The following is a 12,452-nucleotide window of genomic DNA, read 5'->3' as shown; positions in this document are numbered from 1 at the left end:
TTACCAAAAATAGCTGGGCATGGTGTTGTGTGCCTGTAGTGCCAGCTACTCGGGAGGCTGAGGTGGGAGGATTGCTTAAGTCCCAGAAGCAGAGGTTGCAGTAAGCCAAGATCACACCACTATACTCTAGCCTGCGCAACAGAGTAAGACCTTGTCTCAAAGCAAAAATTCAAAAATGTAATTTGTCTTTTAAAAAAACTGTCTTTTGGCCGGGAATGGTAGGCTCACACCTGTAATCCCAGCACTTTGGGAGGCCAAGGTGGGCAGATGACCTGAGGTCAGGAGTTCGAGACCAGCTTGGCCAACATGGCAAAATCCCTTCTCTACTAAAAATACAAAAATTAGCCAGCCATGGTGGGGCATGCCTGTAGTCCCAGCTACTTGGGAGGCTGAAGCAGGAGAATCTCTTGAACCCATGAGGAAGAGGTTGCAGTGAGCCAAGATCATGCCACTGCACTCCAGCCTGGGTGACAAAGCGAGACTCCATCTCAAAAAATAATACTAATAATAAATTTAAAAATAAATAAAGTAGTTGGCCGGGCACGGTGGCTCACGCTTGTAATCCCAGCACTTTGGGAGGCCGAGGCGGGAGGATCATGAGGTCAGGAGATCGAGACCACGGTGAAACCCCGTCTCTACTAAAAATACAATAAATTAGCCGGGCGTGGTGGCGGGCGCCTGTAGTCCCAGCTACTCGGAGAGGCTGAGGCAGGAGAATGGCATGAACCCGGGAGGCGGAGCTTGCAGTGAGCTGAGATCGCGCCACTGCACTCCAGCCTGGGCGACAGAGCGAGACTCCATCTCAAAATAAATAAATAAATAAAGTAAAAACTTTTAAATTTCATATCATTCCTCAAGTCCAGCAACCAATCAGCCGTTGATAAGCACATGCTATCAAACGGAAGAGAGAGGCCCAAGGCAGGGCCAGGGATCCAACCCTGCCATGGAGGTCTGCACTTCATGCATTTTCGTCCTTAGTAAGCAGCCTCCCCGCCTCCCTGGTGTTCAAGTCAGACCCGGGTTAGAATGCAGGCTTCTCCACTTTCTGTTTGGATTCCCCTAGAAAAAGCCCCTGAGACAAGGATTTGAGTACAAGTGACTTTTCTGGGAGGTGACCCCGGGAAACATTAGGAGGGGAATAGGGGAGTGGAGAAATGAGAAAGGAAGGAAAGAAAGCCCCCCAAAACAAGAGTGTGTTATTAAGCCTGTAACCACTGTGAGCCATTAGAGATTAATCCTTCCAGAGAGTTCTAGGAGACCATGCAGAACACCAGCCTCAGAATAAGATTCCCCCAACCCCGAGGTCAAACGAGCTGGGGCATTCGTCTACCAGTGCCCAACAGCCACTGGTTGAATGCTGCTCTCAGGGGGTAACTCCCTGGCACTTCTGACCTACCCTATAAGCAGGCCCCAAGGTTTAAGGCCACAGAAAGCCCTCAGGTGCTAGAAGCTGGAAGTCTGGCTGGTATGAGTGAAAAGTACATCCCCAGGGGATATGGGCAGGGTGCTGAACCATCTGTCACAAGCTTGCTGTGTGACCTTGGGGAAGTTACTTACCTTCTCTTATCCCAGTTTCTGCAGTGGTGTAGAATTTAAAAAATGGGGATAAAAAATGTCTTCCTCATAAGGATGACATGTAGATGAGGTCATGCATGGAAGGGATTAGCCCAGTGCCAGGTTTGCAGTAAAGACTCAATATAAGCTATAGGTTATCATCAATATACTTTATGAGCTTCCTCCTTTTGGAGAGTGGGGATGGGAAAGAAACATTTGGGGAAGGCTGATCTGGAATGGTCCAACACTACTTCCCATGGGCAGCCACGCACTCAGTGCCTTGCTAAGGAAAAGTTCCAGAAAGACATTCAAGGGACCCCAAGCCCACCAAGGGTCATTGTGCAGACCTAACGTCTTCCGATGTCTAACAACAGCAGAAAATTCCTAAAAGAAACTGATGTAAAATAAAGGAGGCATTCCCCTAGTCCCTGCCAGCCCCCTCAATTTATTTTATAAAGGATTTCTGACCCAGATGGAGAATGAGACTTGAAAGCAGGCAGCAGGCTGACGCAGTCTAAGCAATCTCCTCCCTGAGGGAGGAGAGCCACCAAACAAATGCCCCCACCTCGATGCCTTCGGGTAGGCCTGGCCCAGAGGCAAGGGGATAGATCTTGAGAAACTTCAAGGCTCCTCCCAGCCCCTGAAGAAGTGGATCCTAAAGTGTGTCCTAACAAACACTAATACCCTCCCCCCAATAGGTTCCTTCGGAAAATGGTGCTGGAGTCAAAAGTGTTTGAAAAAGTCTTCATGCCATATCCCCCTCTTGGCAAATTCTTATACCCATTACATATTAAAAGCTTTAATGTCTAAGAATTCTGTTTAATCCAATATTTCCTAAATTTATTTGACACAGACCATATGTGTGTAAAATAGTCCCACTCTAACCTCAGTTTTGCTTTCTGCGGTTTCAGTAACCCACAGTTAACCATGGTCTGAAAATATTCACTAGAGAATTCCAAAAATAAGTAATTTCTAACTTTTAAACCGTGCACCATTCTGAGTACAGTGATGAAACCTCCCTGTCCTGCTTCATTCTGCCCAGGACATGAATATCCCTTTGTCCAGCAGATCCACGCTGTACATGATACCTACCCCCGCCCCATAGCCGGCTCAGTTATCAGATCAATTGTCACAGTACCGCAGTGGTTAATGAACCCTTGTTTTACTTAATAATGTCCTCAAAGTGCAAGTGTAGTGATGCTGGCAGTTTGGATATGCCAAAGAGAAGCTCTAAAGCACTTTCTTCCTTTCCTTTTTATTTTTTTGAGACAGAGTCTCTCACTTTGCCGCCCAGACTGGAGTACAGTGGCACGATCACAGCTCACTGCAGCCTTGACCTCCCAGGCTCACGAGATCCTTCCACCTCAGCCTCCCAGGTAGCTAGGACTATAGGTGCATTCTATCACACCTGATTAACCTTTTTAAAAAATTTTTTGTAGAGACAGGGTCTCACTATGTTGCCCAGGTTGGTCTCAAACTCCTAGACTCAAGCGATCCTCCCATCTCAGTCCCCCAAAGTGCTGGGATTACAGGCATGAGCCACTGTGCCTGGTCCCACTGTGCCCAGACCCTAAAGTGCTTTCTTTTTTTTTTCTTTTTTTTTTTTCTGAGATGGAGTCTCGCTCTGTCGCCCACCTAGAGTGTAGTGGCACAATCTCGGCTCACTGCAAGCTCCGCCTCCTGGGTTCATGCCATTCTCCTGCCTCAGCCTCCCGAGTAGCTGGGACTACAGGCGCCCGCCACCACGCCCGGTTAATTTTTTGTACTTTTAGTAGAGATGGGGTTTCACCGTGTTAGCCAGGATGGTCTCGATCTCCTGACCTCATGATCCGCCTGCTTTGGCCTCCCAAAGTGCTGGGATTACAGGCATGAGCCACCACGCCCGGCCCTAAAGGGCTTTCTTTAAGGGAAAATGTAAAAGTTCTCAACTTAATAAGGAAAGAAAAAAATCATACGCTGAGGTTGCTAAGATCTACGGTAAGAACAAATCTTCTATCTGAAACTGTGAACAGTATATCGTCAAAACTGTTCTATTGTATTATTAATTACTGTTAATCTCTTACTATGACTAATTTATAAACTTTATCATAAGTATAGATATACAGGAAAAAAACATAGTGTTATATAGGGTTTGGTACTATCCACGATTTTAGGCATCCACTGGGGGTCTTGGGCTGTATCCTCCTCGGATAAACAGGGACTACTGTATGTGAGACATCTATGAACAGCCCTCCAAGGGGCACATTTAGTGGGAGAGCCGAAGCTGAAGGCAGTCCTCAGAGCCACAACCTGTCATCTTTGCAACCCCACGGCCTAGACAGTGCCTATTATAAGGTAGGCACCTAATAAATGATTATTATCTGAACAAATAGGGAGAAGGCTGAAAGAACGACTTAATGATGGTTTTCAAATCTGTTAAGTGATATAGTATCGGCAGTGCCAGGCAACAGCTCTCTGTTTCTAAGAAGGCACACATTTTAAATTGCAGCAGGAGGGATTTTGGAAGCCCTGCTCAGAGTTTAGGATTACAACCCACCAAAATAGGCTTCCAAGCCGAGCTGCGTCGCTTCCTTCTGTGGAGGTGTTGGTCTAGCACTTCGGCAGAGCTTAGAGTCTGCGTGCAGACGTCCACCCACCCCACCACCCATTCATTCATTTGCTTGTTCATTCAAACCCTCATTGAGCACCTACTGTGTGCTGAGCACTGACGGAGGTGAGGCACTGGGTCCCTCAGGATTCCCTCCAAAAGACAAGGTGGGACCTCAGTGAGTTCTGTGATAAAGCCCAGGGAGCCCTGAAGGGGAAGGCAGAGGGGACCATGAAAGTGTGAGGTCAGGAGGCCACAAGCCCAGATGCAGCAGCTCATAACCTGACCAGAGCAAGAGGTAGTGGGCAGGGAGGGGGGCCTATTACAGTTTCACACTGACACATGAGGCTGGCCTAAAGAATAAAGCCTCTACTGTCTCCTTGTGCTTGTTTGTCTAACCACCCCCCCTTTCTCTTGTGACCATATCTCATTGTTCCCAGAGAACAGCCCTGCCCCCACTTCCAAGTCCTTCCCCTCCTCATACTCACAGTTCCAATCTCCTCTTCCTTTCTTTAAGGCACACTCCCCTTCCTTCATACCACCTCGGAATTCTTCCCTATCTCCTGTCTTGCTCCTCCACCCCCTGACTTCCTCATTCTCCACACTCTATACCATCCCTTCTGGATCTGGGATGTCCTCAGTGGTGTTCATATCCACTCACCAGACAAATGAATGAATAAACCAGAATTCAAACCTAGGCCCATCTTTCTACCAACCTCCCCCTCAAAAGGTGAGCCACAGATTGTTTTGCCTCAAAAAGGAAGGGGGGATTGGGGCGAGCGGGCAAGAGAGAGTCCTGGGCTGATCATCCCTCTCATCCTGTTTTACCACCACCACTATGACCCAATCGCCTTCCAGATCTGCATCTGTGCATTAGTGCACACTCACCAGCCCCACCTGGATGGCTCCCAACAAGTCTGCATGTACGCACTGATTGTGCTTCTTTTAAACAGGGGCTGAGATGGGCATGATAAGAGGACACCCTGGAGGACTTTAGGAGGTCTTGCCACTCTATTGCAAGACACTGACCCACAGAATTCCAGGCTTAGGTGTAACCTGAGCCGTCTTCTTGGCCAATGATCCGAAACCTGAGCTGGTCATCAAAATCACCTGGGGAGCTTTGAAAACCAGCTCCAAGTTGTTTTGAATAGAGATCCACTCCTGGGCCCTACCCTAGACATTTGGAAGTTGTACTTTCCCGGTGGGGCCTGTGAGTCTGCATTTTTTCAAAAACTTCCCAGGTGATTATGATAAGCCAAGGTTAAGAATCAATGATGCAGTCAGTGACCCATCCAAACTTTCACCAACCAGTCAATTTCCTCAGTAACAAGCCAAGGAGGCGGCCATCCAGTCTCCACTTGAACACCTCCACTGACGGAGAGCTGGCTACCCTAAGAGGCACCTGATTTGGCTGCTGCAACCCCAATGGCTAGAAAGGTGTCATCTACCTAGAGCTGAGACCTGTCTACTACTTCCACCCATCTGCCACAAGCCTACCTTTGGGAGCAACAGAAAATAATTTAGTCCCTCTTCTAATATCTGAAAACAGAGATCCCAGGAATAACACCTTGCCCTTCGCGTTAGGTTTTCTTACCTGATATGGTCTGCTTTTCTCCCAGCTAAATATCCTCCATTCTCTCAAATGCTCTCTCAGAAGTTTCCACTCCCCTTACAAAACTGGTCACTCTCCTTTGAAGTCTAGAATCAGAGGCCGTTGTATTTCAGACCAGGCCTCAATCCTCTGATGAACTGGATAAGGCTATAAACCTAACCAAGATCCTGTGGGCCTTTTCTAACAGCCATCTCAAAATGCGGGCTCACATTAAGCTCACTGTCCGCTAACTAGAAACCCCCAGATTTTCTTCACGATGCTGTAAAGAGAGATCTTCCCTGTCCTACATTTGGATATTGCCTTAAGGAGGAAAAAAAAAAAAAAAAAGCAGGGCTTTCCAATTTTGCAATTTTGTGTTTGGGAGCAGAATGAATGCTGATCCTGCCTTCCATGAGCCAGCTACCCTCATCTGATAAGCATGGATGACAGAAGGATGCTAGGGCCTCACTTATGTAATTGTACCCAAAGGATTTATGGGCACCATCATGTTGAAGCCCCCGGAGCGAACTTTTCTTTCGCAACACAGGCTACGCTCCTGGGAAACACACGACGGCAGGTTGCACCGACCACCAAGATAAAGTTAACTGAAGTAGCAAGCAGGCAGCCACGGACAGGAAGGCACTCAACAAGAGGTTGCGCCATCACGGGAGGCTCCCTCCTCGGGTCCCTGTTTGGTGAGGACCAAGGTGGCAGTTCCATTCACACCTCATACGGGAGAGGAGGCCTGGCCCAAACATGGGCCACCACCCTGCGTGTGCTCCAGCCGCACCCTCGGACAGAGGGACTCATGGCCAGAGCTTGAATGCATAGGAGAGTTCCTGTCCAAGTACTGTACACTGATTTTGAAACTCTCTGTGAGGTTGATGGGGTTTAACACATCATCCATGTCCTCTTTACAGACAAACACAAACGCACTGTTCTGGATCCCACAGCACACAGACCTCATGCTCCTGTTGCAGATGAACATTTAGATTGAATTATTAACAGTGTACATTCCCACAAATACAGCAGCTGGGCATTGTGCCCCTCCGCTGAGTCTCCACCGTTCCTGAAGTCCTCCCCCACGGATCAAGGCACTCTAGGGATCTAGAAGACGACCCCCACCCCAGCCACTTCTGCTCTCCTCCAAATACCCACTCCTAGCTTCTGAGAGAAAGAAGCGATCTTATAAGCAATAAGTAAATATAATCGGCAAATACAGTCAGCCTCGAGGCAAGAGAGCGGACCCTCCTCCACTCCAAACCCAAAGCCAACCCCCAACCCCAGCCTGCTGCTGCACTGGGGTTGAGCCTCCTGCTGAAGTTCACTGCCACTAAATTTCTCCTATCCAGAAATGCAGGTGATAGGGAAAGTAATTGGTGGCAGACAATACCTGGGCCTGTGGGTGAAAGTGTGTCTTCCTCCACTCTACCCAGCGTCTTACATGGGGCGGCCAGAGTGATCCACCAGACAGGCCTCTGGGCCAAGTTCCAGAGCAAGGTGGCAGGCAGCTCTTCAGTGGGGCTCATTGGGCTGGGCTGCTGAGCAGGTGGGTAGCAGGAAAGGTTCTTGAAGGAGAAGAAAGGGACTCCATGGAGTCAGAAGAGCCCCAGGTACTTCCCTGGGGAGCCAGAGATCAAGGTCTGGAGAACCATCAAGGCCCAGGACCAGAAAAGCAAATGGCCAGCAAACGGAAGCCAACTACCAGCCAAGAATAAACAGGACAGGGCTGCCATGATCTCCTTTCAAAGTTAACACAAAGGTTTCCCAGGCCCACATCCACCACCTAGGTCAGCCTCATACCAGATAGACAGATGTGCACGTGCTCACGTACACACATGCACCCGTGAACAGCCACAGCCTCGATTCTTGGTCCATATTCCCACCCCCACCCGTCATTTGTCTCCTCGCTACAGACACACGTGCTCACAGTCACAGAATTTCACCCACACAGCGCCTGTGCCTTTCTGATCACTGGAACAACTGGTGACAGTTGTAGGTTCAAATAGGCACAAAAGAAGAAATACAGGAAATCACTGAGTGCCTCTGAAAGGGGTAGGGGGAAGGGCCTAAGCAGCTGGGGAAAGATAGGGTGGGGTGGGAGATGGGTTGTCCCACACTGCAGGAAAACCCCTAGCGGCTCCCCCAAGCTCACCGGGACCCACGCGGGGTCAGAATCTTCTCCTCAGAAACCATGTCAGGCAGGTTGAATGTGGATGCATAATAATAATACCCCATATCTGAACAGGACTCTCCACTTTTCAAAGAGCTCTTCCATCCATCATCACCTAGAGTCCAGACCGTAGAGCTGCTGCTCATCTCCTGGAGTGCAAATGACCACCCCACCCCCACAGGGCACAACGATGCCTTCTCCAAAATAATCGTTAATAGCTAAGCATATGTAATAGTTGTGTGAGCATGCTTGTTTTTGTGTGAGTGCGTGCAGAAGCTTTATGTAGCAGAGTGGGATACAGTCAAACAAAAATGAGGTTGTCATAGCAACAGGCTCCGGCATCATTGCAGCCTATTAACACAAGTGAGGAATGTGTTTGGCAGATGCTCCAGTGTTATTTATGGTATGGGTGTAGCACAGGGACTTCTAACAGGCAAAGGAGGAGAAAAAAACAACCCCGTGACGCTCCTACTATACCCCAGCGAGGAGACAGGAGTCGACAGTGAGACAAGAGCACAGCCGAGGCTGAGAGGCCTCGAATGGGGAGGGAGAGATGGGAAAGCAGAGCTTGCAGGAAGGCAGCAGAGAGGCGAGGGGGGCAGACAGTAACAGGGATCAGAGGGAGAGGGAAGAGAAAGGAAGTCAGAGGGGAAAGGAGCAGGCAGAGAGAGAGAAGGAGCCGAGGGGGAGGGTGACAAACACTATGGACAGAGCCAGAGGGACGGAGAAGGAAAGAAAGACCACCAAGATGGGGCTGTGGCACCTTGTGTCCTGTTCCTCCCTTGAGTCAAAACTGTCAGGAGCCACTGGTTAAGAAACTAAATGCTTCTCCTAATTGGAGCCAAGGGTAGAGCCCCACACATAAGAGAGGCTGAAGAAGAATAAAATCCACAGGTCAGATAATGATGCTGAGGACCTGAGCAAAGGGGGAGAGGTCTAGCTTGCAAGAGGAGCAGTGAAGAAATACCAGTCCAGTTTACTGAGGGCCTACTATGTGCCCAAGCCACTGAAAGGAGAATTCCCAAAGCCCCAACATAGGAACTGCTCATTGCCACCCATTTCCCTGCACATGTGTCTCATCAAAGAAAAGAACAAGGCATCTAATCCAAACCACTCTTACATGCCTGCTGCTTTGGAGTAACCCGAGGCAGAGGTTAACGCTGGACTTCCCCCACCAGCCAGCAGGGTTTGCTCAAGAAAGACAAATTTTATATGAGGCATAATCAAAAGGGTAAATCAAGTACAAACAAAAAAAGATACAGTTTTCTCTGAAGCCAAATAGAGGAAATGTTTGCATTCCCTGGTCTTGAACCACTCCTAACAAGCTCTGCACCACTCAGGGCAGATCATATAAAGTAAGTGTAAATCCATCCAAAATCCTACAGCCTTGCAAAGGTCTAAAGACCACAGTGGGTAAAAGAACAGGGTAGCCAGTGGGGGTGGGGAGAGAAGGGGGAGGGATTTGCCTAAGGAACCAGAAGGGGAAGTCAGTTAGACAGACACTGTTGCTGCAATGGTATTTTCATGCTAAGGTGGAATTGGTTCAGCACCCCTTTCCTGGGATCTGACTCCAACCTCCCTCAGGAGAAACCGTACCTACAGCTGTAATCAGAGCTTGTGTCCCAAGTCTGGTTCACAAAATACCCTGAACTATCCTAAAAATCTCCATATGGATGACATGCCCCTTCCTCTGCAGAAAAGCTACATCCACCCAAGTCAGGAGCAGTCCCCAAAGATACAACAACCATCTGAAGGCACGAGTCCTCGGGTCAAAAGAGTTGGGGCTTTTATAAGCACTAACAATGGTAGTAACTTTTAAACCACCACCTCTCAAAAGTCTTCTTCAAAGCTGGTCTCTAAAGATTTTTTTTTCTTCTGATCTCAGATCAGAAAAAAACTTTTAACTTAGCATCAACAGCCCCACCTACTCCACTCACTGGACCCCAACTATATTGGCAAGCAGTTATTAAATTCCTACTAAGTATTCTGCACTGTGCTTAGGTAAGAGTGAGAGAATGGAGGAGGAAAAACACATACACCTTGGGATTTGTGCATCCATGGAGGTTACACTGGACAGACAGCAAAACCAGTGGACACTGGAAAATGAATAAGTGCTCCACTCTGTGCTTCTGACTCTATTGTTAATCATGCAGAAGACCAAGAGGCCAGTGTGGCTGGAATGGAAGGAGAAGGTTCCTTGCAGGGATACAGCTTGGGGCAGAGGACGTTAGAAGTGGAAGGGACATAAACAATCCTCTCATTCTCTAGAAAAGGTAGCAAAGGCCCAGAGAGCTTGTGTGTCCCCTCCGTCCCAGTCACAGAGCACCTTGCAGGTTCAGCTAGAGCCCAGAGCCCTGAAACCCATAACAGTGCTATTCTCTATGGGAGAATACTATGTCCAGGAAGCCAGGGGACACAGGAGAGCAACTCAAGAAAGATGCGGTACTCAAGAGGATAAAAGTCTAAGAGAATGCACTAGAAGAGGGGAGATGGAGGAAGGCAATGACAATGGAAAACCCTTAAGAAGTTCTATTCGAGAAGGCAGACACCAGTGGGGGCATGTGTGCACTGGGGTCCAAGGTGAAGAGACTTGCCTGTAGCAAGGGCCCAGTGGACTCTCACAGTGGAGCAGCATGCAAACAAACAGGTTCAGAAGGAATCATGGATGAGGACCAGGAAACCAGACCACAGGACACTAAAGGGAGATATGGTATGGATGTCAGGGGGCTCCTCTCACCCTGAGGTCAGGATGGCCAACATGCCCCTCTCCCAGAAGCCTTTAAGAGAGTCACCGGCTAACCAGGCAAAAGTTGTATTTCTTCCTGAACCTACAGTTCTAGGCTCACCCAACAAATTCCAGCAGGGATAAAATGTCCCTACCACAAGCAATGACCAGGGGCACCCACTTGAAGGGGTCATGATGTTCAACAACAGCTGTCTGCTCAGGCCGGAAGGGGAATTGCCACCACACACATCTCGGAGGCTCCTTCCCACTTTAGCTAAGGGCAGCTTTTTGGCTTGGGGCAGTTTGCTAACTGAAACAAACTTGTCAGTCCTTCTGCAAGTTCAGGGGTATCTCCAGCTCCCAAATCCCCAGCCTTAGACAGGTGGCAGGCTCATGCTATCTCCTCCTTACCACCGAGCGAGGGGTGCAGGGTGTCCCCTCACCAACCCTCTATCCAGGGCTGGATTAACAAAGCAGCAGTGGCACTCACGAGGGGGTGGCTGCTAGAGGGTCCAGCCACTTTTGTTAGGGGCCTTTTGTATATAGGAACAGACGCTCAGGAAGAGATGGGACACACTCCTTATAATTTTCTCCTCCAGCCTTCCTAACTGCGTTCCCACAGTGATGGCTACAGTTCAGTACACGTTATCTAAGGGGCAAGGAACACTGCAAACGACACAAGGGCACTCTTTTTGTAAACGAAGCCACTGGGGCTCAGAATGGGGTAAGAAGCTCCCAAACAGCCTACATGGCCGAACCGTGTCTCTCTGGCTCTTTTCACCATTCGAAAGGGTGAGGGTGGGATCCCTTTCTTTGGAGTCAAGCTGAGGCCTGCCCGCCCCGCAATCCAGTCCCGGTGGCCAGGTGGGCCCCTACCTGCTTCAGCAGGAACTGGTCCTGGGCGTTGGTGCGCAGGGCGATGGCCAGGTGGAGGGCGGACAGGAGCACCCCGCTGAGCACTGCGGCCCGCATGCGCACGGGCAGCAGCGTGTAGATGGTGTAGATGAAGAACACGGTCCACCAGATGCCCTCAGAGGCGCTGCGCGGCTGCGGCAGCAGCAGGCCCACCACCTGGACGGCCAGCACCACGGCGATGAGCGCATAGCAGGCCAGGCCCATGTGGTCCTGGTGGAAGGCGGCGCGGTTGCAAAGCACAGCCATGATGAGGATCACGCCCACGGCGGCCGCCAGCACGGCCAGGTAGGGCAGCTGGAGCGGGGGCCGCGCCGCGTGGAAGGCCAACATGACCAGGCACACGAGCACCAGCACGGCCATGAGCATGGTGAGGCTGCTCTGGTTCAGGCGGAAGAAATAGCGCTGGTACAGCCGCTCCAGTTTGTCCGACGGGAACTTCTTGGAGCGGAATATCTGCAGCAACGCCAGGCAGCAGGCGCCCAGGGACAGCACCGCGCCGGGCCCCGCGCCCGAGCCCGAGTCCGCCGAGCTGCCGCCATCCCCGGACCCCTCGCCGCCCTCGACGGCGCCGGCCTCCAGCTCGTCGGCCGCGCGCCCCTTGCCCCGCCGCTCCTCCAGACCCACCTCCACCGAGCGAGGGCGCACCTCCGTCCCGCCCGCCGAGGCAGCCGCCGCCGCCGAGCCGCCGCCGCCGCCCGCAGGGGGCGCCCGGGTGCTGCCCCCGCTGGCCGCGCCCCGCCGCTGCCGGCGGCTGCCGCGACCGCAGTCGTCGCCGCCGCGCTCCTGCCAGGCGGACTTGGAGCGGAAGCTGAAGCCGAAGCCCCCGGCCAGGGGGTCGTCACCGCTCAGCGGAGGATCGTCGTCGTCGTCGCTGCGCCAGCGGCTGGCCAGGCGCTGCTGCTGCTGC

At 50.9% G+C, this 12,452-nt stretch overlaps 1 protein-coding gene across 1 annotated transcript in view; it reads right to left on the bottom strand.

The window, feature by feature from the left end:
• Positions 1-12,452, bottom strand: part of ADCY5 (adenylate cyclase 5) — a 168,275-nt gene that overhangs the window by 154,980 nt on the left and 843 nt on the right. Inside the window, exon 2 of the mRNA XM_032150004.3 lies at positions 11,507-12,452. Coding sequence (XP_032005895.1) covers positions 11,507-12,452 — 946 coding nt within the window. The remainder of the gene's footprint in view (positions 1-11,506) is intronic.

Source organism: Hylobates moloch, unplaced genomic scaffold, assembly GCF_009828535.3.
Source record: "Hylobates moloch isolate HMO894 unplaced genomic scaffold, HMol_V3 SCAFFOLD_4, whole genome shotgun sequence".
In the NCBI taxonomy this organism is placed as follows: domain Eukaryota; kingdom Metazoa; phylum Chordata; class Mammalia; order Primates; family Hylobatidae; genus Hylobates; species Hylobates moloch.
This window is presented reverse-complemented; position numbering and strand designations above follow the sequence as displayed.